Consider the following 27,442-nt stretch of genomic DNA (forward strand, 5'->3'; position numbering starts at 1 on the left):
AAACAGATGGATCATCTGTACTTGAGATACTTGTTTGGAACTCTTGTCATTTAAAAAAAAAAAAAAAAAGCTCTTTTGTAGCCCAGACTAGGCTTGAACTTCCCACCCAAGTGCTAGGATTGTAAGGGTCACCTCCACCACTGGTTTCCTGCTCTTGACTTGCTGTCAAAAGCCCTTTTGGAATGCATGACATCTGAGAACAGCCCGGGGGAAGTACTCACCATCCTTTTGTCCTATCATCGTCAGAGAGGTGTTCCTGCAAATGTCCTCATTTAGTCATCCCTCACATTCATCTCAGTTATTAAGATGAATCTACGAAGGCTGGGAATGGAGCTCAAGCAGGAGGGCGCTTGCCTAGCATGCACCAAGTCCTGGGTTCCAGCCCCAGCACTGTGGAAACTGACTGTGATGATCTGTGCCTCTAATCCCAAAACTTGGGAGGCAGGAAGATCTGAAGTTCAAAGCCATCCTCAGCTACATAACTACTAGATACAGGCTAGCCTGGGGCACATGAACTGCTATCTCTCAAAAGTTTAAAGTAAATAAATAAAGACAACAACAATATAAAACACACACGAACATCTTTTGGAAAAGAAAGGAGGGAAGAAAGGAAATTCATGGTGGGCAGCAGAATTGGTTCCCCCAAAGAAATCTGTCTCCAAATCCCTATATTTGTGACTATGTGTGTGACCTTAAATGGCAGAAGGGGGATCAAGGTAGCAGATGGAAGTGTATTGCTAGTCAGCTGGCCTTAAAATAGATGTGTGAATTATCCAGGCAGGATCGAGATAACCCCAAGTAGGAGAGAAGGGGCTGGAGACAATGCTCAGCAGTAAAGGATCTCTGCTACCAAACCTACCTAATCCCCAGAACCGACCGACAGGGGGGTGGGGGAGTGTTGCCTCCAGAACGAAGGCTGTTCTTTGGCCTCCACACACATACTGCTGCATACAAGCACATACATACCCGGTAAATAAATTTTGCATGTTTAAAAGAATCCAAATGAAAAAGGGAGAGAGAGGAGCAAACAATGGAGAGAAAGGGACCCAAAACAGACAGAATGATGCAATGTAGATGGTTCTGAGGATGAGGAAGTGGCTGCCAGCCAAGGCATGTGGGCAGCCGGGAGAAGCTGGTGGCTCAGCTAGAGCTGCCAGGAAGAACACAGCCTTCAGAGTGCCAAGGCTCTGAATTTTAGTCCAGTAAGGCCCATTTCAGGTTTTGACTGATAGATATGTAACATAATATATTTGTGTTGCTTTCAGGCGCTATGTTTGTGGTAATTTATATCGGGAAATACAGATGCCGTCAGATTAGGTTAAAAAGCTCCTGCTTCATTTATTTAACAAAACACTAAAAACTCTCTGAGAGCAAAGCATTATGTTGCCAGCCTATAAGTGCAGATAACAGGTACTTCGGAAAAATGGAAAGAGGAGGTACCCAGGCTGGAACAAAGATGAGGGATTTTCAGTCCACTGTGGCCATGAGTATTGAAATTCCTTTTCTGCGCTCTACAAACTGCTCTTTTTTTGGCCGAGACTCATATGAAGGTCTGGTTTGTTACTTTCCTCCTAATCCAAGGAGGAAAAAAAAAGCGGGGGAGTATACTTCTGATTTTCCCAACACCCCTGAGATTTCTGACCATTTCCTAAGGTTGCAAACGTGCACAGCATTGACGAATCTTAGCCAAGCGATAAACTTCAACCGGCCACAAGAGTGTGCCTGTGAGGAGCCCGCTGATTCCTTTTTTTTTTTTTTTTTTTTTTTTTTTTTCCCTGCCAAACCAGAATTAGCCGGTATAGGAATGAACCAGCGTGGAGACCTGAAATTGCACGGATTGGAAGGAAGCTTGGGTAGGCTCGGATCCTTGCAAACGAACCCTTCTTAAAGGCTCCGGGACGGAAGCATCGAGCCTTAGGCTCCAGAAGGTTCACCTGGCCCTACAGCTAGCGGAGGTCGAGTCCGGGAACCCCGCGCCGAGCGAGCGCACGGAGCGGGCGTAGCGCCGAGCCCCAGGCGCCGCATCTGCAGGATGCTGGTCGATATTGCTACCAATCCCCACGCCCAACGGCTCCGGATTCTTGGAGCGGACCTTCTAGTTCACGGATTGAGACCAGGAGCCGAGTGAGACCGTAGCCCTGCCGGCTGCGTGCGGTGAGTACCCTGGGGCTGTGCTGAGGCCAGGGACTTCAGGGTTGGAGCATCTCCGAGCCGGCATATACTGGTAGATACCGGTCGGTACTGGTGACCACGGCTCCTTCAGGGACCTTCACGGGGCGAGAACCCGGGACAGGGTGAGAGAAAAGAGGGGCCTGGGCAAGGCAGCGGTACTCTCTTGTCCCCCGAGCTGCAGGCGGGGGTGCGCACGGTCCAGGGCGCCGCGCGCCTCCCTGGCGCTAGAACGCGCGTCGCCTCTGCGCCCGGCCTCGCGCTCCCAGGCTCTCGAGGCCCCAGTTTACCACTCCAGGTAGATAGTGATGGGGCTACAGCTAGCTACCTCCGGGGGGGCGCGGGAGTCTTTGTGTCGGGGTTCCTTGGTGGGGTATGGAGGTTCGGAGGGTGCAGCATCACGCGCAGATGGACCAGGGCAGGGCGGCGGATGCTGAGCCCCCGGGAGCCACTCAGATCCAGCATCTCCAGAGATGAAATGGGACAACGAAGACCCAGCACAGCCATTAAAGGGCAGAGGCAAACCTGACGAGGTTTTATGAGCTCATCTCTTCTTATCAATTAAGCCCCTTTTTCCTGTGGAAAAGTTGGTTCAAGCTCAGGCTCATTAGCAAGGGTGGCTGGGGGTGCTTATTAGGGATTAGAAAGATTCTCCACCTGGTCAAAGGAGAGAGGGGATGAGGGGACGGGAGAAAGGGAGAATGGTGCGGATAAGAGGTTGAGACTGACTATAGGTTTGTTCATATTTGGACTTCACAGAGCACCCATTAAACGACTGGCTCACTTTTAGGGCTGGGGATGTACCTCTGTTGGTAGGGTGTCTGCTTGCATCCTTGAGGCCCTGGGTTCAATTCCCCCAGCACTGCCTAAATCCAACACTGTAATACGGCACTCATCCTGCAGAGGTATGAGAAGTTCAAGGTCATCCTCCAACCTGAGGCTAGCCTGGGCTAAGTGAGACCCTGTCAAACACACAAACAGATGTTTCAGTTGACTTGTTGGTAAAACAGGGTCGTTTGGGACCTCAATACCAACCGGCCAAGATCATCGTGGCAAAAGCCACCGAGCACAGCCCTGACCCATTGGAAGCACACAGATATACATGCAGGCATAACACCAGTGCACATAAAATACAAATAACTTATCTTTTAAAATGTGTGTATGTATGTGTCTAATTGTCTGTGTACAACACATTCCTCTGAGGCCAGAAAACGTCATCAGGTCAGTTGTGAGCCACCCTATGTGGGTGCTGGGAAGTAAACACCAGTCCTCTGCAAAAGGGACAAAGGCTTGGAACTACTGAGCCATCTCTCCAAACTCCTTTTTAAAGAATGTACTTTATATGTCACGTGTATGTGTGTGCACTGTGTGCATGTAGCCTGGGGTCTGGGGAACAACCAGACCAGAGAAGGACATCAGCCTAAATATCAAGCCACACCCATCCCATTTTTATCAGGAACCCATTCCTAAGACAGCTAGCCCTCTCTAAGGATAGTGCCTTAATCCATTCCTGAAGATGGGTCCCTTGTAACACAGACCTTCTAAGGGGCCCACCCGTTACTATGGGTGCAGTGGCAGTTAGGTTTCAATGTGAGCTTGGGAGGAAACAGATCAGATCAGCATAAATACTTGTTCTTCTGTACACTTTCATTTTAGGGACCTAGCTGGTCACTGAAATGTGAAGGCAAGGAATGGTTGCTTTTAGAAAGATATTAAGTATAAAATGCAAATACTTGTTTCCCTTTTTGTTTGGTTTTGGGTTTTGTTGTTGTTTCTCTTGTGTTTGTTTCTCTTGAGGCCTAGGTTGTTATATAGCGGAGGCTGGCCTTGAACTCCTGATCCTTGTGCCTCTACCTCATAGGTGCTAGGGTTAGAGGCATGCACCATAATACTGTTTTGTTTCCCCTGTTTTTGTTTTTTTACAAGACAAATACTGGGATACTGTGTATCCCAGGCTGGTCTAGAATTCCCTGCCAGCCTCCTGTTTCAGCCTACTGTTTTCTGTAATTACAGTCATGTTCTACCATACCTCTTAATACCTTCCTTCAGGGAGGTCAGATGGGGCCCCTGAGGTCTCCGTAAGCCATTTAATCCAACTGTGTTCTGGGTTGTCTGCATGCAATGCCACCTTCTGAATTTACACTTGGACTCCTTGCATAAAATTGTCCATTACATGCTAATCACTGACGTGCACTTATGATTAAATAAACTGGAAATGCCCAGAGCCGTTCCATAACAATCATTTTTTTAACTCACAAAATAAATAAATAATTCAGTAAGAATATAAAGTTCTTAACATTTCCACAGGGAAAAAAAATACTCTTCTGTAGGTTGGAAAACTATTGTTTCATTTTATGTGTGTACATGTCTGTGTGTTAACACATATGTATAGGTATGTGTACATTTGGTCATGGAAATCAAAAACCAATGCTAAGTGTCTTCCTTGATTGAGCTCCACTTTTTTACTTGTTATGTTTTTAGATGCTTTTATTAAAATAAAAAAAAAGATGTATTATGCATGTATTATGCAGACACCCCCTGTGTCTGAATGTCTATGTACCATGTCTGCAGTACCTGCAGAGGTCAGGGGATGGCTTTGGATGCCCTGGAGCTGGAGTTATGGCAGTTATGAACCTCATGATGTGGTCCTGGGAACTGAACCTAGGGCCTCATGGGAGAACAGCCAGTCCTCTTCTTACCCACCAAGCCATCTGTCCAGCCCCTGGTTTTCTGTCTTATATTTGGTTGTTATGATGCTGAAGGGCAAACCCAGGATTTCACTCACTCTGGGTCAGTGCACTACTCCTTAGCCACATCCCTTCTGTTCTGACATAAATCAAAGCTGATTTCAATTTCAAAGGAAACAGTCAAAGTGAGTGAACAGTTGTATCTGTCAACTGAAAATGCCACTCTCCAGAGCAGCCTTTCACCTCACAGCCTTGCTCTCCTTTTCACTATCTCTTGTTTTGTTTTTTAGAGACAGGGTCTTGCTGTGTGGCCCTGGCTGTCCTGGGACTCACTGTGTAGACCAGGCTGGCCTCAAACTCTCAGAGATCCATCTGCCTCTGCCTCCCAAGTCCTGGGATTAAAAGGGTGCGACACCGCGCCGACATCTCCAGGCAGACATGCAGGGTGACAAATGATGTGCAGTTAACAACAACCGTGCTGCTCTGTTTACCTCGACACCATGGGCTGTAGCCCAGATCATTCTGAAGCAGGCTCCCACAACTCAGCCTCTTAGAGCTTACTTAATCTCCTAGTAACATGGGAGTTGGGGCCACTTGCAAGGTCAAACTAGGAGTTCTCTGAATTGGCTGCCATGTAAGTTTGCAGTAAAGATAAGTATAAGGGGCTGGGGCATGGTTTCCTCAGTAAAGTCCTTGTCCTACAGGGCTAGGATCTGAATTCAATTACTTGTAAAAAAGTCAGGTATGAGTGGAGCAGGGATGGCGCACGCCTTTAATCCCAGCACTCAAGAGGCAGAGGCAGGTGGATCTCTGTGAATTCAAGCCAGCCTGGTCTTCATAGTGAGTTGCAGGACAGCCAAGGCTACACAGAGAAACCCTTCCTCAAGGGAAAAATCAAAAGGCCAGGCATGGCTACCTGTGCCTGTAACCCCAACATTGGCTCACTGGCAAGAGTCCTCTGACTCAGTGAGAGACTGTCTCCAAGCAATAAGGCAGAGAATAGAGGAAGCTATCCAGTGGCCTGCTGTGACCTCCGAATGCACAAACACCCACATATGTGTACCATACACAGTCCACACGCCCACTCACCCACAACAGCCAAACATGACAGCACAGATTTGTGATCCCAGCTCTTAGGATGTTGGAGACACAGGTAGCCTCTGGTGCTCACTGGTCAGATAGCACAACTGAATTTGTGAGCTCTAAGGCCAGTGAGAGGTCTAAGGAGCAATACCTGAGGTTAACCTCTGACCTCCATACACACACAATGCACCAACACCTGCACACATATACAACTGGATACACATGCATGCAGGCACACATAAAAACAGCCAGATTTGAAGCATTCATGTCTATAATGTGAAAATGCACAGAGTTGTTTGGAATGGAGACCAGAAGATTTTTTTATTGAGTCTTTGTCTAGAATTGCTGGCACTCAATGACAGTCAAATAAATCAGACCAGCCTGTATTCATGTGGTGTTACTTTAAGTTCTCTGTGTCCTTGTTCAACCTGTCCGTATACCATGCTCCACCTGTACAGGCACTGGGGCAGCTGGCCACCTGCTTGCTGTTTGATGCTTCCTGGCTTCTACTCTGCAGCAGTGGGAGCCACTTAACTTTAACTACCCAACAGTCATTTCCACTTGTAGGCAACAGTTGCTTCTGTTACCCTGAACATTTAGTCCCCTTTACAAGTCTCCAAACTCCCCATTCTCAGGCAGTGAGCTAACTCCCTGGTTCACCAAAGACATTAAACTGTAGGTAGGACTCAACTTGCTATCCCCACTACTTACTGACGGGTTCAGAGAAGAGATGTTATCAGGGCTAGTCTGTCTTACCCATCACATCCAGGGGGCTTGTTCTCTCTTTTTTTTCTCCCCTCCATCTCTCCCCCTACCTTCCCTTCTCCCTTCTTTAACTTTATAATATCTGTGAGATGACTATAAAGACAGACTTTAAAGTGATCTGTAAACCCAGACCCACCAGTGACAAAGACTAACCTGAGCATCATTTGACCTCGAAGCCACTTTGATCGCAGTGGGAGGCAGAGCTGTCCGAAAATGAGGAAGGTGTTTTTTGTTTCCATGTGTGATGAAATTATTTACTGTGTGTGTTTCAGAAAACCTTAGAAAATGTATACAAGTCATGAAGATATCGGGTATGACCTTGAAGATGATCCCAAGGCTAAGAAGACCCTGAAGCCCCACCCAGACATTGATGGCGGGTGGGCCTGGATGATGGTCCTTTCTTCCTTTTTTGTTCACATCCTCATCATGGGCTCACAGATGGCCTTGGGAGTCCTCAACGTGGAATGGCTTGAAGAGTTCCACCAGAGCCGAGGCCTGACCGCCTGGGTCAGCTCTCTGAGCATGGGCATCACCTTGATCGTGGGTATGTTCACTGCCACCTGTTCTAAGAGGGGGATGAAATGACAAGACCCTGTTGAGAGTAAGTCATCACATTCCTGAAGCATTAGGGATCAGATACCAGTGACATCACCAGCTTTTAAAGTCGAAGTAAAATAGAATATTCAAAACACAAAATTTATCATCCTTCTCTCTCTGTCTCTCTCTCTCTCTCTCTCTCGTGTGTGTGTGTGTGTGTGTGTGTGTGTGTGTGTGTGTGTGTGTGTCTGTCTGTCTGTCTGTCTGTCTATCCATGGCTCTTGTGTAGATCAGAGGACAACTTGCAGAAGTTGATTCTCTCCTTCCACCATCTCAATCCTGGGAATGAAGCTCAGGTTTCCAGACTAGCCAGCCAGTGCCGTCACCAGCTGAGCCATCTCACTGACCTCAACACTGATTTTGCAACTGACGACTCATGTTCATCACTTGTGCTTATTTAATACTTTTGTTGGAATTGGCCTTAGCTCAGTGGTTCCTTAGAGTTTGCAACATTTCAGTTTTTTTGAGACAGAATTTCACATAACCTTAAGGCTGGCCTTAAACTCAGTACATAGCCATGGAGGACCTGAACTTCAGCTACCCTTGTTCACTTTCCAGATGCTGGGATTACAGGCATGGGCCACCTTACCCAGTTTATTTAACGTCTGTGAATGTTTTGCGGGGGCACTGTTGGGATTCAGGTCCAGGGCCTCACACTTGCTAAACAAGCAGTCTACCACTGACTGCATCTGCTGCCCCTCCATGAATAGTTTTAAAAGATAAAAGATTAACCAAGGTCGGCAACTTTCCCATTATTGTAATAAAACTCATAGAAGAAAATGTTGATTTTGGCTTACGGCTCCAAAGGGTTACGAGCCCATCAAGGTGGGGAGGGGTGGCAGGACACAGTGGGTAAGGGGGCCCTGAATAGGAAGCTGAGAGAGCATGTTTCTGTGTGCATGCCAGAAGCAGGGAAAGCAAACTGGAAGAGGGCTGAGGCTATAAACCCTCAAAGCCCCGCCCCCAGTGACGTGCTTTCCCATCAGGCTCTGCCTCCTGAAGGTTCCATAACTTCCCAGACAGCACCACCAACAAGGGATGAAGTGTACAAATTCATGAGCCTAACGGGAAAATGTCCCGTTCAAACCACCACAGAGGAGGATGAGTTCAAAGCCAGCCTCAGCTGCATAGTGGGTTCCAGAACAGCCTGCATGCATGAGACCCAAGGACAAAAATATATATGTGAAATGATTGTTGATAGCCTGGCAATGATGGCACATGCCTTTAATCCCAGCAGTAGGGAGGCAAAGGCATGCAGATGTTCAAGGCAGATGAGTTCAAGGTCAGGTTGGTCTATAAAGCAAGTTCAAGGATAGTCATGACTGTTAAACAGAGAAACCCTATCTTGAAAAACATGAACAAAGAAAAAATTTGACAAATGTCTATGACATTATTGACACCTTCAGTTCTTCATTGGTCTTCAGACTAAAGCAGGGGTGTGGAGAGATGGCTCAGAGGTTAGGACGCCTGCTCTATCAGTTCCCAGCACCTTTGTGGTGGCTCACAACTACCTATTTCCAAGCAAGAGTCATAATGAAATCATTGGATCTGGGTTTTATTGTTCTTTTGTCCCAAGAGTTCGGAGCAAGTGTTCTCTATTGTTGGGCATATGTGTGTGCGCGTGACTTGTGGAAATCAGTTGTTTTCATTTTGCTGGAATGGCAGTTAGCTCATGGCAATGCCTGCTGGCCATTCATGAACAATTCATAAGAAACAAAACAAAGCCAGAAAGTTTGGAGTGGTGTTCCCGCCCCACACCTTTAATGTTTGTATTTCCTCACTTCAGAGGATTTACAGCATTTCCAGTCTGACTTTGCTCAATTACAAACGGTAAATGACTGAAGGAGTCCTCAGCAAGCAGCAGTCACTTAACTAGAAAGCCATAGTTACCAACTGAAGGCCATCAGCTGTCGTCTACTTCATGTTCTTGTCTCTACAGCAGCTAATGCCTTCCCTCTGCCTTATAAAATCTTGTAAAAAGTCACCCTGGCTTTCCTTTCTTTTTATGTTTCTCAGATGTCTTAGGATATTTCATAAGTATATCGGGAAGGCTCGCATCTGATTCCTTCCTGTTATGTGGGAAACGTTGTATTGTGTGGCCTGTTGCTCTTTCTTATATCAAATAGCTGTCAGCAGCAAAATTAGGAGTCACACATGTTCCATTATGGGTCACTTGGTCACCCAACTGTGGCACGGTTGAGTGAATATGAATGTATAACAATTAAAACGTGGGGCTGGAAAGATGGCTCAGTAGTTAAGAGTACTGGCTGCTCTTCGAGAGGACCTGTAATTGAATTTATTTTTTTAACGTATGTAAAGAAATATCTTCAAACTTATCTCAATTCAGTTACTCCCAACAACTCATCCAGATGTTCAAAACAATGGGCTGATTTTATGTTATCCATATAATATCCATATTTAATATATAGCATGTGCTATGTAAAAATATATTTAGTATGTAATAAGTCTAAGACGTTAACCCAATTGTTGTCATTGATGTCGGAACTTATTAAATAAGTTTTTACATTCATGTTTCATGCGCTTTTCAAAGACACCAGACAAGGAGCTGGAGATGTGGCATTTGCTGATCTTGCAGAGGAGCTGGGTTCAGTTCCCATCTCCCATCTAAGGCGGCAGCTGCAGCTCCAGGAATACTGACACCTCTGGCCTCCACAGGCACCTGCACTCACATGCACCCATCCATAGTATACAGACACACACATAATTAAAAACAAAATAATGAAGCTGGGGTGATGTCTGTGGCTAAAAGCACTGGCTGCTCTTGCAGAGGACCTGGGTTTAATTTCCAGCACCCACAAGTACCTCATAATCTAAAACTCCAGTTCCAGGGGATCTGACACCTCAGCTGGCACATAGGGCACATACATACATGCAGGCAAGACACTGGCTAGGCGACAAACCTCTGCCGAGTGTCTGCGTTGATTTGACTCCAGAGGTGAGACCTGCCTAACTGTGGGTCTGGAGGAAGCTGGCTGAGCAGCAGTGTTAGTCTTTCTCTGCTTCCTGATGACAAGACACAATGTGGCCAGGGACTGTTCTGCCCTTGATAAAGGAACCCCTTTAACCCAGGCCCAAACAAACCTCCCGGTAAGTTGTTTTTATCAGGATCGGTCCCAGCCGCGCAGAAAAGTTACTAATGCACCCGGCATGTGGGAGGAACCAGTCCTCCCATACAAGAAAGATCTCACAGGGAAATGTTGTTTTAGTTCCAACTAAGCAGGGAAATTCTTGAAAGCTTGTTTATTATTCTCTCTCTCTCTCTCTCTCTCTCTCTCTCTCTCTCTCTCTCTCTCTCTCTGTGTGTGTGTGTGTGTGTGTGTGTGTGTGTGTGTGTGTGTGTGTGTGTGTATGGGGGGACACACGTGACCCCAGCCCATGAGTAAAGGTCAGAGGACACCTTTCAGAAATCTGCTCTTTCCCTCTCCCTACTGTAATTTCTAGGAATTGAACTCAATGCATCAGGCTTGCACGGCTAGCTGTTTTTACCCACTGAACCACCTCTCTGTCCCTAAATTAGTTTTTTTAAGTCAAACAGCCCCACTCAAGTGTAGCACTCAGTAACTATATAAAGTGATGACAACCATCCCGGGTCTCTACAGTGTCAAAAATGCACATCCCGGGAGGCTGGGGGTGCAGTTCACTGTAGCTCACCTACCTAGAGCGCATGGAGTCCTGAGGTCCATCCCCCAGCACCTAGTAAACCACGCACAGTAGCAAATGCCTCCTGTCCCAGCATTTGGGAGGTGAAGGCAGAAGGATCAGAAGTTCAAGGTCATTCTTGGTTATATAGGCAATTCGAGGCCAGTTTAGGCTGCATAAAACAAAAACATTATAGCCTAATGCTCTCAGAGGAGAACTAAGGGAGAAAGCAGGGCCTGCGTGCATTGAAGACAGCAAATTCTTTTAAGTTCTGTTTGTGTTGAGTGCTCTATGATCAGCTGTAGGTCATCTTTGGGGAGAACCCTTTTCCAGTGTTTCCTTTAGAACTGGAGTCAAGCTGGGTGGTGGTGCATGCCTGTAATCCCAGCACTCAGGAAGCAGAGGCAGTCGGATCTCTGAGTTGGGGGCCGGGCTGCTCTACAGAGTGAGTTCCAGGGCAGCTGGGGCTACACAGAGAAACCCTCCAAAACAAAACAAACAAAAACTGGAGTAAAAATCTCTGATGTGAGTCAATGAAATGGTTCAGTGTGTACTTGCTACCATGCCTAACAACCTGAGTTCCATCCCCAGACCCATGTAGTAGAAGGAGAGAATTGACTCCCGTAAGCTCTCCTCTAACCCCCACTCCAGAACCATCGCACGTTCACCCACGTAGACACCACACACGGTGCATAAACAAATGTTTAGTGAAATTTAACCTCACCTGCATAAGGAATCAAGAAGACCAGGAAGAAGATGAGAGGCAAGGGTAGAAATTGCTCCCAAGCCAGAGGGCCAGCCATCACACATGGCCCCAGTCATTTGGGGATAGGTAGGAAACTACTCATTGGTGTGTGTGTGTGTGTGTGTGTGTGTGTGTGTGTGTGTGTGATTTCTCTCATTTTCAAGTGTTTGCTTAGTCCACACATTTTCAAGCTATGTGTTAAGGCTGAAGAAGTGCATGCCATGCCAGATGCTGTTAGAACACTAGCTGGTGGTTTCTGTTGTAGGCAGAATGAGAGACTGCCTGTTTCTGGTCTAGAACCATTTGTTCTCTGATGAGATTATGTCCATCTGCAAGGTTCGTATACTTTCGGATTGTTGGGGCCACAAAGGTCCTTGTGCCCATAGATCTTGAAGGAAACCAGATATTCATCACTCAGGGGTGTCTCCTCAGTGGACAATAAACACTGTGTTACCTCTCCTCAGTAAAATACCTGCATTCTATCCAGAAAGCTGAAGTGGGTGTTGTTAATGACCTGGTGGCCTTTGCTATCCATAGAGGCAAACCTCATCCACACCCCCAGACTGATTATCCCAGACTCTCCCCCTTTAGACCTTTAGCTCCCAGTCAATGGAACCCATCCTGTACTTTATGTACTTTATGGCCTGCTGACCTCTGTGCTGTCTTTCTCAGAGACCACACCAGCTCCTGGGTCTTTTAGCTGAGGAACCCACCTTCATGGTCACACGTATTTTGTAAAGGAGATTCTATGTAGGCACCCCTTAAGCTTTATTGTGCACCTAGAATTGGAATGATTGTAGCCTGGAAAACCGTTTTCCAAATTCTATTGTGTTTAAATATGCTTTCAGTTAGCTGCCTGGCATCAGACTTCCCGAAGTTTGACCCAGGTTGACAAGGACAATCCAAACGGACTTTTCACTCTTAACCTCTTTTCAGACTTCTGCCTGCCTCTGTCTTCTGCAGAGACCCCATCATAAATAAGATGCTTTGGGGTTTGCCTATGTTATTAAAATTTAGATTTGTTTATTGGGGGTGTGTGTGTGGAAGTCCGTTCTCTTTCTACCAAGTGGATTTGGGGGCTTGAACTCAGGTTGACAGCTTTGGCCACAAGCCCCTTTCCTGCTGAGCCATCTAGCTAGCCCTGGTTTGGTCTTCTTTAAGCAGCCCTTGTGGTGTTTTATTCTTTAACTTTTTGTGGGGTACACTAAGACAGCAAGGAGCCTCTAGTCAGTGTCTTCTCCACTGCTCTGTGGCAGGACCTTTCATCGGCTTGTTCATTAACACCTGTGGGTGCCGCCGGACAGCAATCATTGGAGGACTGGTGAACTCCCTCGGCTGGGTGTTGAGCGCCTATGCAGCCAGCGTGCAGTCTCTCTTCCTTACCTTTGGAGTGGCAGCTGGTAAGCATGGTTTACAATTTTTGATTTCAGAGTTTTGTACATTTTGTACATTTAGATGATGGATTTAACTGAGGGGAGAAGAGACACGTTGAGGCATTCTGTTGACAGTCCAGTGAGACAGCTCAACAATTAAGAGCACTTGTTCTTGCCAAGAACATAGGTTCCATTTCTAACACCCACATGGCAGCGCAGGGCCATCAGTAACTCCAGGTCCAGAGACTTTGATACCCTCTTCTAACCTCTATGAGTTTCACACACTCACACACAAGTTTACATGTATGCAGGGAAAATACACAAATAAAATAAACAAATCTAAAAAAAAATTAAGGTATTCCATTCTCATCTTAGAAGTGTGTGTGTACGCGCGCATTGTCTTCAGGCACCCTTCTACCATCCTCTGTCTTGTTTGACACAGGGTCTCTCACAGATTCTGGAGCTTGGCTGGCAGCCAACAAGCCCCAGAGATCCTCCTGCCAGTGACACACACATTCACACACATACACACACCACACTAATGTTACAGGCACGCAAAGCCACATCCAGCTTTTTACTTAGATGTTGTAGATTCAAACTCGGATCCTTTTGTTAGCATAGCTAGCCTTCTTATTCATGGACCCAAGAACCACTAATAGATGCTGTGTCTCATACTTTGGGGAAACTCACTAGCAACTCTATCTGACTTCCCAAATGGAACAAAATTCACACTTTAATGCCAGCTCCTATGTGCTAGGGTTTCTCCTTTGAAGAATGGGCAAGGCGGGGATAATGACACACATTTAAGTGAGTGAACAAAAATGTTAGGGGAATGAAGACATCTCATTAATAAATACAGGAATAAATGTGAATAACGCAGTAGTCATTTATCTTTTTCTCAGATGAATGAATTAGCAGGTCAAGAGTCTCAGAAGCCAATCTAGCACACAGGCAGGGGATGGATTAAAACTGAACACCATGCAGAGTGATTTGCATTCTGCAAAATGTATTCCCAGCCATAATTTCCTTTACCCACAGGTTGTGGGATTCGCACAGTGAGTAGCAATTTCCTCGGACTCTGTGTTCTGCTGAAGCTGGTCCCGCCTGACTCTGTGGGAACAGAGCTCTGATCCTCCTCAAATACTGAATCAGAGTTGAAAGCTATTTTGATCAGGAAAGCCAAATATAGTGGCACATACATTCACAGCATTTGAGAGGCAGAAGCAGGAGCATTTCCAGAAGTTCAAGGTCAGTTTGGGTTACAGAGAGATTTCAGGTCAGCCAGGCCATATAGTGAGCCTCTTTCTCAGAAAAAGGAAAGGAAGAAAGAAAAATTCCAGGGCTCAAGAGACAGAGGCAGAAGGATCTCTATTAGTTCACAGCCCTGATCCACAGAATGGTTCCAGGCCAGCCAGGGATACACAGTGAGACCCCGTCTCAAAAAACAAAAACAAAATTACAAACGAAAGAAAATATGTAAGTATAGGTATAGCTATAGTTCTAGCCCTAACGAAGTGGAAACAAAAAGATATAGAATGCAAGGCCAGCCTGAGCTACTTACACAATGAGTTCAAGACCACCCTGGGCTACACAAAACCTTGTCTGGAAAACACAAAACAATGAAGTTATTTTGGTTGGGATTTAGTGGTTCATAGCATTTCTGTAATCCTAACACTTGGGAACTTGAGGCAAGGCGATAGGTTAAAATTAGTCGGGACTATGAATCAAGAGTTAATCTCAGAAAACAAGCAATGTAAAAGCAAAAGGTTAATAAAGATTTATGTCTATTTATTTCCTAACTGTTATGAGATGGGTCCTTATGTATCTCCAGCCTGACCTTGAATTTGCTGTGTAGAAGGAAGGACTTTGAACTTTTGATCCGACCCCCCATCCCGGTCTCCACCTCCTGAGTGTTGGGATTGCAGCAATATGCACCAGGCCTAATTTATTAAGTGTTTCATTCCTGCTGGGCAAGCAAACTTACCGCTGAGCTGCACCCATCCGTGCCCTCCCTTTGCAGCCACTTACTATTCGTGTGACATTAGGCACATTAGACTCAGCACTGAAGCTCCTCATACCTCAGTTTCCTTATGTGCAAATGGGCAACTTAAGAGTACCAGACTAGTACGTTGAAATGATTGAAGTGATTCACATAAAATGCTTAGCACGATGGTACACATTAACGTGCTTGGTGAATGTTGGCTGACACACAAACATGGCAGCATGTGTGTAGCATAAATATGACATAAACTCAAGTATATCCCTTAAGACAAGGGGAATGGGACACTAAAGCTTGGTGTCAATGTGCTGGTGAGATGGCTCACAGGTAGAGGTACCTACCTGTGACAAGTGTGAGCCTGGACAGCCTGAATGGCTCTTAGGTCCCCAGATAGAAGGAAAGACCCACCTCCTAAAACACTGGTTCTCTGCCTTCCTAATGCTGTGACCTTTTAATACAGTTCCTTGTGTTGTAGTGACCCCCAACCATAAAATTATTTTGTTGCTACTTCATAACTGTAATTTTGCTACTGTTATGATTTGAATGTAAATATTTTATACTCAGGGTATCTGATATTTGATCCCCATGTGAAAGGGTCATTCGGGTCCCAAGGAGGTCATGACCCACATGTTGAGAACCATTGTCCTAAATGTTGTCTTTTGATCTCCACATACGTGTTATTGTGTGTATGTGTCTGCACTCACACACATCATATAACAATAGCTATCATCATTATTATTTTAACAAGAGATTAGAAATTTTTTTGTTTTGTTTTTTGAGACAGGAATTTCTCTATGTAACAAACCTGGCTGTCCTAGAACTCACTCTGTAGACCAGGCTGACCTGCATCTGTTTCCTGAGTGCTGGGATTAAAGGTATATACCAACACTGCCAGACAAGGATCAGAATTTCAAGGCCATTCTTAACTACAAATTCCAGGCCAGCCTGGGCTATGTGGGGCCCTGTTTTAATCAGTAAACTTATTTTGTGTCCTCATCAAAATCCAAAGTATGACAGTATCATAGGACAAATCACCTAGTATCTTAAACAAGTTCAACAAAATAAACTGCAAGAGGTATTGGGGTTTGAAAAGGTTTAAAATGGGCATCAACAAAGAGCAATGTGTACAACCCTTGTTGGGTTGTTGTTTAAGCATACAAGTTTGGGGGGTTGTTTTGTTTTTTTAAAAGCATAGTCATTTATGAAACACCTGGAAATTTGAGCGCCTTCTGGATATTTAGTGGTATCAAAGGATTGTTTTTCCCAATGAGATAATGATATGAGAACTATGCCATTTAAGTGAGTCCTACATTTGGAGATTTATACTAAAATATGCACACATGAGATAATATATTCTTGATTTGCTTCAAAATAATATGTGGTATTTACAAAATTGGCTGTGAGTTGAGATTTGTTGATGTTAAGTGATGGCACAAAGAGTCATTAAATCATTCTGTTTTTTAAAGCTTCCCCAAGTTTGATTTAAACTGTTCCATTGGAAGCTGGAAAGATGGCTTGGCAGTTAAGGGTGCTGGCTGCTCTCCCAAAGGACTGAAGTTCCCACCACCCACATCTGGCAGCTTACAACCTCCTATGACACCTCCTCTGGGGACCCAAGGCCCTCTTAAGACCTCCAATGGCACCTGCACACTTTCACACACACATCCTGGATTTTGAGTTTCGTTTTGTTGTTTTGTTTTCTGAGACAGGATCTCATGTAGCCCAGGCTAGCCTCAAATTCTGTATCTAGCTGCAGATGACCTTGATACTCCTGATTTGCCTCTGAACTCTGAGATTAGTAGCATGTGTCACAATACCTGGTTTATGAGGTGAAGGGATCAAACCCCAAGGTCTCGTGCATGCTGGACAAGCCTTACAATGTACGCTACTCTCAGACACATCCCTGTGGTTCATCCACTCAGGGCCTTTTTTTTTTTTTTTTTTTTTTTTTTTTCTTTTTGTTTGTTTTTGTTTTTCAGGGTTTGTTTGTTTGTTTGTTTGTTTGTTTGTTTCGAGACAGGATTTCTCTATAGCTTTGGAGCTTGTCCTGGAACTGATTCCATAGATCAGGCTGGCCTCAAACTCACGGAGATCCTCCTGCCTCTGCCTCCCAAGTTCTAGGATTAAAGGCATGTGCCACCACCTCCCCTCAACAAAAAAATACTTTATCTTTAGAAATGCAAAATTAATCTCTTTTTTTAAAAAATTGCCTCGGCAAGTGAGATGGTTTAGCAGGCAGAGGTGCCTACCACCAAGCCTGATGCCTGAGTTATGTGATAGGAGAGAACTAACCAACTACCATAAGACCAGAAAAGAGGTGAGGGAGGGGGCAATTGGGTAGGGGAGGAGGAGATGTATGGTCCAGGTGACATTGCTGATGTCAAGTGGGCTGGGAGCAGAGGACATGAGCACAGTCTGTCTGAAGGGGTAAGGTCTCAAAAGTCCACACTAGACACAGAAATCGACTGGAGTTTCTTATTTCTTGGAGGACCAAGCTAGGGTTTTAGATAAACAATCATCTAGATAGATATTATATCATTTCTGTATTTTTACTTAGTTAATTTTCTCAAATAGCAAGTAGATGTTACAGATGGTTCAAACTCAGTCAACCCATGAGGAGATATGGGCCTGGTGATGGACCATAGGATGATGCCTTTGTATTTTATTTTGTTGGTTTTTCAAGACAGGATTTCTCTGTGTAACAGCCCTAGTTGTCCTGGAACTTGCTTTGAGGACTAGGCTGGCCTCAAACTCACAGAGATCTGCCTGCAACTGCCTCCCAGGTGCTGGATGGGATTAAAGGAGTACACCACTATGCCCAGCTTCTTTTTAATATTTTTAGATTTAAAAAAGATTTATTTATTTTCATTTTATGTTTATGGGAATCTTGTCAGCATGTATATCTGCACTATATTTGTGCAGTACCCCCAGAAGCCAGAAGAGGGTGGCAGATCCCTAGAACTAGAATTGCAGGTGGTTGTGAGCCACCCTGTGGGTGCTGAGAACCAAACCTGGGTCCTCTGCAAGAGCAGCAAGTGTTGTTAACCTGTGAGCTATCTCTGCAGTCCCTAGATTTTTTAAGTTTTATTTTATGCATGTGAGTGTGCCTGCCTGCACGTGTGTACATAAACCACACGTGTATGTGACCACCACAGAATTCAGAAGAAGGGGTGGTCAGACCCACTAGAAATGGTTACAGCTGCCATGTGGGTTCCAAGAATCAACCCAGATCCTCTGCAGTAGCAATAAATACTCCCAATCACTACACCATCTCTCCAATCCCTTTCCGTGTGTGTGTGTGTGTGTGTGTGTGTGTGTGTGTGTGTGTGTGTGTTTGTGTATACCACAGTTCACAAGGGGGGGAGGTCAGAAAACAACTTGCAGGATTCAGTTCTCTCCTTCCACCATGCGCATCCTGGGCATCAAATTCCGGTTGTCAGGCTTGGCAGCAAGCCCCTCCATCCTGTAGTTGTCTTGCTGGCCTCTGTGGGCTTTTTTTTCCTTTGTCTATTTTACATTCTAAGAAATTGGTCCAGAGTCTTGCCCTGGATGACAATGGCAGGAAGCTTAGGGACTGTTACTGTTCCAGCTGGGGGTGTGACCCTGGGACAGTGGGAGCCTAAAAACGAAACACACTGGTCTCATGCAATGGCCATATTTATTCAGGCCACCAGCCAGTTTATATCCTGGGAGTATTCTGAGAGCTAGTGAAAGGGAAAAAAAGTTAATAAAAGTCCAAAACTTAGACTCCAAAGCCTATATAGGAAACAGAAAATGTTCAAGCCTCTCTGGGTTCCCCAAAAAGGCAGCCTGATAGATAAGGCTAAACAAAGAACTGGGTACAGAGGCCTGGGAATAGATGACACCCCCAAGCTGTGTCAACATTTCTCTGTCCTAAAGAAGATCGGATAGTTGTCAATTTGTAGTTGTAAAAGTCCCTGCCTAGGAGATAATTAACAAACTTATTTCCTCTAAAACTTTGTAATGTTAGGACATCCAGTCTTTTGAACTTTCCCGTTTAAAAACCCCCTCATCCCAAAAGCAGCATTCTGCTTGTTCCCAAACAGGCAGGGTCCGAGTTGCAACCTTTGTTTTTACATTCAGTGTGTTGCTTCCTCAGTGGTGGATTTTTGGGGTTCCTGGATCTGCGCATAACATTAGGAAAGTCATGTGAGCGACACTCGATAGAGTTTAAGCAGGGCACAGCCACACGGCAGCTTGTGCTTGGGAGCATCATTCTGAGTAATAATGGATGGGATGAGGAGATGAGTGACTGAGAGTAAACCCACTCCTTCCAGGAACCACCCATGTTATGGAAGGAACAGAGGTTACAACACTCTTGTCTTGTTTATTTGGTTAACTCACAAGTTTCTCACCCAGCTCCTTTCATGGACAGTCCCCACAAGGGACCAGTCACTTTCCTCTGTGTGATTCTGTCTAAGACAGGGCCTCCCTCTGTAGGTGAGGCTGGCCTGGAACTCACAGTCTTTTGAATCTTCTGATCTTACAGGAGGAATGTGCTCTGATGGTATTGGCAGGAACTACTGCAAAGCCTGGGGGAAAAAAATGTTGGCTCCTCCTGACTCCCCTCCTCAAAGCTTCTTTACAGAGTCATCATTATTCCTTCATTAGAATGGACAAGTAATGGTGTAAGGAGATGGAGGTGTTACAGTTTGGATCTTAATGTCCCTGTAGGCTGTGTAGTCAAGATGGGCCGTTGAAAGGTGGTGGCATCTTTAGAGAGTGGGGCCCAATGAAAGGAATAGGTTAATGCCCTTAAACAGGGCCGTGTGCATCCCATATTGGCCTCAAACTCACTGTGTAGCTGAGGATGACCTTGCAGTTCTGACCCTCCTACCTCCACTTCCTAGGGGTTAGGATTATAGACCTGTGTCACTGTGACCACTTTTATGTGGTGCTGGGAATTCGTGCATGCTAGGGCAAGCATTCTACCAACCGCTAGATCCCTAGTCTTCTTTTTCTTGACTTCCTGAAACCCATGAGCTTTGCTGTGACTCTCTGCCCTGACATGCCCCAAAGCATCAAGAATTAAGTTCTCTAAAACCACTAATCAAAGCTGCCTGACATGGCTGCTGATCTTTATGTAGTATGGTTGCTGACGTTTTCTGTCTCACCTGCAGGCCTCGGCAGCGGGATGGCTTACCTGCCTGCGGTGGTCATGGTGGGAAGGTACTTCCAGAAGAGGCGAGCCCTGGCCCAGGGTCTCAGTACCACGGGGACAGGATTTGGGACATTCCTAATGACCGTTTTGCTGAAATACCTGTGTGCGGAGTATGGCTGGCGGAACGCCATGTTCATCCAAGGTGCTGTGTCCTTGAACCTGTGTGTTTGTGGGGCACTCATGAGGCCCCTCCCTCCTGGGAAGGTAGAAAACTGCCCAAGAGAGGAGGAGCCCTGTGCCCTCCCAGCTTACTCCACTGAATCTGTGAAATCAGGACCACTGGGCATAACTGAAGACCAGGACAGGCTGCCGGGGAACGAGGAGACTGGCTGTGACCTTCAAGCACAGGAGTGTCAAGGTCAAACGTGTGACAGGAAAAACATGTGTGCTTTCCAAGTTCTGAAGACAGTGAGCCAGCTCACTGTGCGAGTCCAGAAGGGCTTTGGGGACTGGTATTCAGGCTATTTTGGAACAGCCTCACTCTTCACCAACCGCATGTTTGTAGCCTTTATTTTCTGGGCTCTGTTCGCATACAGCAGCTTTGTCATCCCTTTCATCCACCTGCCAGAAATCGTCAGTTTGTACAACCTGTCGGAGCAAAATGACGTGTTCCCTCTGACCTCAATTATAGCAATACTTCACATCTTTGGGAAGGTGATCCTGGGGGCGGTGGCTGACCTCCCCTGCATCAGTGTCTGGAACGTCTTCCTCATCGCTAACTTCACCCTCGTCTGCAGCATCTTCCTTCTGCCGTTGATGCACACCTATGCGAGCCTGGCTGTCATTTGCGCCCTGATTGGGTTTTCCAGCGGGTATTTCTCCCTGATGCCCGTGGTGACGGAGGATCTGGTTGGCACTGAGCACTTGGCCAATGCCTATGGCATCATCATCTGTGCCAATGGCATCTCAGCTTTACTGGGACCACCATTTGCAGGTGAGTGCCCCCAAGGTACCCAGAGTTTAGAGTGCATGCTGGAGGGCAGGATGTGGCCCTGCCCCTTATAAAGTCCAATGTCAGAGCTGGGCATGGTGGCACATGCATGTGATCTCAGTACTTGGGAAATTTAGGTAGAAAAAACACTGCTAGTTAGAGATCAGCCTAAGCTGTCTCCAAAAAGAAAGAGAGAGAGAGAGAGAGGGAGGGAGGGAGGAAGGAAGGAAGGAAGAAAGAAAGAGAGAAGGAAAAACAAAAAGGCTGGCTCAGAGGTTAAGAGCACTGTCTATTCTTCCAGAGGACCTGAGTTTAATTCCCAGCAACCACATGGTGGCTCACAATCACCTATAATAAGATCTGGTACCCTCTTCTGGTGTGCAATCATGCATTCAGATAACTGTATACATACTAAATATATAAAATCTTAAAAAAAAAAAAAAAAAAAAGGCCAGATGTGGTAGTAGACACCTGTAATCTCTTAAGGGTATGGAGGCAGGAGGATTGGAACAAATTCCAAGTCTACCTTTGCTACATGATCTGACCCTATCTCAAGAAATCACAGGGCCCTGAGACTCAGCAGATAAAGGCACTTGCCACCAAGTGCCAAGTGTGATGAGCTGAGTCCAATCTCCAAAACCCATGTGGTGGGAGGAAAGAATGACATCTTGTAGATTGTCCTCTGACCTCCACGATTATACTATGGCACAGACCCATACACATACAAACATACACACACATTCTTCAAAGAGAAGAAACCAAACACGGTGCTGTGATATGTCTGGGTTGGTAGAGTGTCTGCCTAGCACATAGGGTGCCCTGAGTTTTATACCCAGCACGTCATACTCTGATCTGTGCCTGTAGTCCTAGCACTTGAGAGGCAGAGGCAAAGATCTAGATTTCAAGATAATCCTTGGCCACATGAGACCCTATCTCAAAAAACCACCAAAGGACATCCATGCTCAGGTCTAGCCATGTGTTTGTTGCCTTTCGCTGCTCAAATAAGCTGCCATAACCATTATCTTACTGTTCAGGTGGTCAAAGGTCTAGCCAAGAAAGTGTGCCGAGCACCATGGTGGCACATGCCTTTAATTCCAGCACTTGGGAGGCAGAGGGACCTCTGAGTTCCAGGACATAAAGAAGCCCTGTCTTTTAAGAAAGATGGGGGTAGGGGAGGAGAGGAAGGAAGGAAGGGAGAGAGAGAAGACATGCACCTCAAGTTGAGGGAGAAACCCTGCCTCAAAGGAACAGATGGAAAGAGATGGAAGTACCCATCCAGCACTGTCTTACGAGCACTCATAAGCACTTGAACACACACAGCAATGGGCGCGCGAACATACGCATTCGCATGCACACATGCTAACACCAAAGCACTAAATATACGTTTCCCATATATTAATATAAATATATAATTGTGAGAGAACTTTAAGGCCAGGCATGTTTGTGAAAGGCTGTAATCATAGCACTTGGGAGGTGGACGCTAAAATAGCAGGAGTCTAAGGCTAGCCTGGGCTACATATGACCCCATCTCAAAACAAAACAAACAAAAGCACTTCCACAACAGAAATAATCAAAGAAAGAAGTTTCTGTGGGCGCCTACCCTCACTGCTGTGGGGACTCCAGGCTAGGGTCCCCATCCATCAGATCCAAGTTTTTCTCCTAGTGTTTGTTGCTTCCTCTCCTCCTACTGATTCACACACTATTGGTGAAGGACACTCATTGGCTGCCTGCATAATGTTTAATCGACTCTTGGGGCCAAGAAACTAAGGTTGTAATGTGATGCAGGCCACCATTCGTGCACTCTGGGGTCAGGGTGCATGGCAATAGGATCGACTAAATAACGGCATTCAATTCTTGCTAGACATCCCAAATGGACTTGAAATCCTACTTAATGTGCATCGGAGAAAATTACTTCTCCAATTACCTTTTGTTCCCCCCTGTAAGTGGTTTCAGAAACAAACATGTTTCCCATTTTTTCAGAGTGATTTCTAGTCCCATTTAAAAACGTGATACAATTTAGTGCCACATTAGACATTCGAGTGCTTCCATTTAGGGAAAGCGTGCAATTCAAGACATTATACACACATTTTGACCATGGCATTAGACAAGACCAACTTCAATCTAATTCATTTTATAACATTACCGGGTATTCACTTCTTAAAAGATCTCATAGTAGAGGTAATTTTTCTAGATGTTTCTAGAATACTTCCTAACAAAAATCCAGTCAATCAGATCAGGCTAGCTGAAACATTTTCAATGTTGCCCAAGAGCTGGGAGCAATTTAATTGATAAGATACCTATCCTTCTCACTGAGGGAAGGCAATTGACTAGGGAACCAGGTTTTCTTAGAAGCTATTGCTTTGAGTTAATGGATGAAAGAATTTTGAAGGTCCCAAGTTCCAAAGGACACAGACCACAACCAGGTGTGCCTGGTCAGGAAATGTCACCCATCCTCAGCTACATAGGGAGTTCACAAGAGCCCTTCTCTGGCAAGTGTGAGGCCCTAGCTAGGTTCAGTCCCCAATATGGGAGTGAGAGGTTGAAAAGATGCATGGTTCAGTGATTAGGGCTAGAGAGCTGGCTGTTCTTCCTGAGGACCCAGGTTCAATTCCCAGAACCCACATGGCAACTCAGTACTGTCTGTAACTCTAGTTCCAGAAGATCTGACACCTTCACACAGACATAAATGCTGGTAACACCAATATACATAAAATAAAAACAAATAAATTACATTTTTAAAAAGACCACTTGCGCCAGGTGTTGGTGGCGCATGCCTTTAATCCCAGCACTCGGGAGGTAGAGGAGTCAGATCTCTATGAATTTGAGTTCAGCCTGATCTACAGAGCTAGTTCCAGGACAGGCTCCAAAGCAATACAGAGAAACCCTGTCTCGAAAAACCAAAAAAAAAAAAAAAAAAAAAAAAAACAAAACAAAAACCAAAAAACAAAACAAAAAACAAACAAACAAAACAAAACAAAAAACAAACAAACAAAACAGAGCACTTGCTGCTCTTCCAGAGGTTTAGTTCCCAGCACCCACATCAGGTGACTCACAACCACTGTACCCCAGCTCCAGAGAACCCATGAGTGACCTCTTCTGGCCTCCGTGGGTATTGAACCCAAGGCCTCTTCCAAGGCTTCACCACCAGCCTTTTTGCCCCCCCTCCTCTTGGGGGCAGCATCTCACTGTATGCCTACAGCTTGCATGAATGCATTCATTATGCAGATCAGCCTGGCCTCAAACCAACGGAGATCTACCTAGATACTAGTCTTTCCAAGTGCTGGGATTAGAGGTGTGAGGCAAACTTAGCTAATTTTCACTCTGAGACGAAGGTCTCCTTAAATTGCCCAGGCTGACTAGGCAAGGACACTCTGTAGCCCAGGCAGATCTTGAATTTGCATTCTTCCCGTAGCTGGGATGACAGCCCTGTGCCCCCCAGATCCTGCCCTGATCTTCTGATTTTCAGATTATAGTCAGTCCCCTCACCGGATCTATTCTGAGGTGGATACAGAGCCCTCTAGCTACAGTGCCTTCGCTTGCTCATGTAGTCATCACACAAGTCCCATTGGAGGCAGCTGGTGTCGCCGAGGAGTTGGTGGGGGTTCTTGAGATGTCAGTGTCAGGGTGGCTTTCAGCTTCTGAAGCAGAATCATTTTTGTATTATGTGTTTAATCTTGTTTTAGATTGCTGATGGAAAAGGACAGGGCATTTTACTAAGCCACATCTAACGAAGATGACCTTTATTTTTGCCTCTTTTTTTTTTTTTTTTTTTTTTTTGTTATTTGTTTTTTGTCTTTTGTTTTGTTTTTTGAGAGGCTTTCATTGGGTAGCTCTGGCTGGCCTGGATCACCTGCCTCTGCCACACCTACTGCCTCCTATATTTAAGTCAAACACCACATTTAATAGGGATGATGAGCTGACTTAGTGCGTAAAGTACTTGTCACATAAGTTCCACATGAGCGATGACCTGAGTTAGGTCCCTGGGACCCACATAAACATGGACGGAGAGAACTCACTTGCTCCACAGCGTTCTGTGACCTCCATGTTATGAGTAAGCTTTTCTGCCAGTAGGTCCCACAGCTGCACCAGCCCCAAATAACACAGAGATGCTGTATTAAATAAAATTCTGTTAGCCTGTTACTAGCATTTCTTATCGGCTAGCTCTGTCTTAAATATTAACCCATTTCTACTAATCTAAGTATTTCCACCTCCACATAGTACACTAGTGCCACACACAAAGTTCACACACACGCAAATAAATAAAATAGGTACCGCCAGGCATGGTACCCTTTAATTCCAACACTTAAAAGGCAGAGGTGAGTGGATTTCCGTGAGTTCTAAGCCAGCCTGATTTATGTAGTGAGTTCCAGGGCTACACAGTAAGACCTTGTCTCAAGAACAAACAGAAAAACAGTAAATAATAATGAAACAACCCATAGTGAATTTGAGACTAGTCTGAGTATAGTTTGTGAGATCTTATATCCAGTGTGTGTGTGTGTGTGTGTGTGTGTGTGTATTATACACACATATATATATTCTGAATGAGGCCTGTCTCTGTGGCCCAGGGTGCTCTGGGTTCTACCCCCAGAATTACAAAGAAAAGTTAATAAATTGGAGGGGCAGTGTTGGAGACTGAACTGTGGCTTTAATATGTGCTAACAAGTGCTCTACCACTGAGCTACATTCCCCAGTCCAAATTCATTTAAAAAAAAAAAAAATAGAGCCAGCCTGATCTACAGGTCAAGTTCCAGGATAGCCAGGGCTAGACAAAGAAACTCTGTCTTGAAAAATTAAAAAAAAAAAAATTGAAGTAGCAATAAATGCCGGGTTTATAACTTTTAATTTTTCTTAAACTGTATTATACTGAATACATCTATATTTTTTGTTTTTGTAGGGTGGATCTTCGACATCACACAAAAATACGATTTTTCCTTTTATATATGTGGTCTGCTCTACATGGTAGGAATACTCTTTTTGCTTATTCAACCCTGTACTCAGATGATAGAACAATCCAGAAGAAAGTACACAGATGGTGCACATGTTTAGTGTCATGCAACATTTGTTGTGGGTCCTCTCCTCGTGCCTACCTCACCTGGTCGCTAGAGGAATGCTCTGTATGGTAACTGTAACTGTATGGTAACATGTAAATGCCATTGTTGTTGTTTCATCCATGAGCAGCATGGCCTCTCCGACGAGGTGGTAGAAGTGATTAGAACTGCGTATGTGTTAGAGGTGATGGTGTTTGTAGCTTATTAAGTAGTTGATACAGATGCCCTGGAAGAAAAACTTTCAAGCCAGGCATAGTGGCAAATGCCAGTAATCCCAGCTGTAGGTGGAGGCAGGAGTTAGCCTCTGCTACCTAGTGAGTTCGAGGCCAGCCTGGGCTACTTGAGAACCTGTCAAAAAAAGAAAAAGAAACGAAAAGAAAGAAGTCCCCGTCTCTTCTCACTCCTCTTGTCATCTGATGGGACTAGAGTTTTACATACAAAAACTGGAAATAAAAGCTTTGCAACTCAACCACTTCTTTGTAAAAATAAAACCAAGAGTCTGTATTTCCACAAAGGGTCCAGAAAATGGGCTGTAAGCATGAGAACATGACTGAGTGTCAGAAATTAATTCTTACAATAAGTTACTGGTATCCTAATATACAAAGGCAGGCTATCATTGCAAAAGTAATGTAATTTGTGGGCTGGAAAGAAGGCTAGGAGGCTAAGAGCGCTGGCTGCTCTTGTAGAAGACCAGAGTTCAGCTACGAGCCCCCACATGTTGGCTGACAACTAGCTATAACTCCTGTTCCAGAGACTCAGATGCCCTCATCTTATTGCTGTGGCCACTGCATATGTGTCACACATACAAACACTCAGAAAAAACACCCATACACATAAAATACAACATCAAACCTTTTTTTAAAAAAGTAATACAATTTAGTACAATTTTTAAAAAGATGGTTTATATTTTTATGAAAGAATTATGTAGGTAAGAAGTACAGTTTCTAACTCTTCCTTTAAAAATGAAATTGGCCATCCTTCCAACTCAACTGATCATGTCCTAGAAGGTGAGTTCATCAGTAAGCTAGGCTCAACACAAATCCTTCCCAAGTGGTCTGTTAATGATGTCCTTAGCGGTATGTGTGTTTCTTAGTGCACATGACTATTGCATCAAGGGCTACGATTCAGACACTTTGATTCATGCTATTGTCTTATAGTGAACCATCTTTTTTTTTTTTTTTTTTTTTTTTAAGCACTGGGCAG

The 27,442-nt window shown here is 45.0% G+C and overlaps 1 protein-coding gene across 2 annotated transcripts; it reads left to right on the top strand.

Annotated features, from left to right (window-relative positions):
• The first annotated feature begins 1,960 nt into the window (after positions 1–1,960).
• LOC127226357 (monocarboxylate transporter 14) lies at positions 1,961–26,311 on the top strand. Of its 2 annotated transcripts, XM_051190318.1 has the most exons (5): positions 1,961–2,154; positions 6,977–7,248; positions 12,963–13,106; positions 20,220–21,194; positions 26,086–26,311. In XM_051190318.1, exons 2-5 carry the CDS (start codon positions 6,990–6,992, stop codon positions 26,235–26,237), a joined length of 1,530 nt encoding a protein of 509 aa, XP_051046275.1. In that variant the 5' UTR covers positions 1,961–2,154; positions 6,977–6,989; the 3' UTR covers positions 26,238–26,311. The 2 variants fall into 2 exon arrangements, with proteins under 2 accessions (XP_051046275.1, XP_051046285.1); XM_051190328.1 differs by lacking the exon at positions 12,963–13,106.
• Positions 26,312–27,442: the final 1,131 nt, after the last annotated feature.

The sequence above is a fragment of the Phodopus roborovskii genome, unplaced genomic scaffold (genome assembly GCF_943737965.1).
Source record: "Phodopus roborovskii unplaced genomic scaffold, PHOROB, whole genome shotgun sequence".
NCBI classification, from domain to species: domain Eukaryota; kingdom Metazoa; phylum Chordata; class Mammalia; order Rodentia; family Cricetidae; genus Phodopus; species Phodopus roborovskii.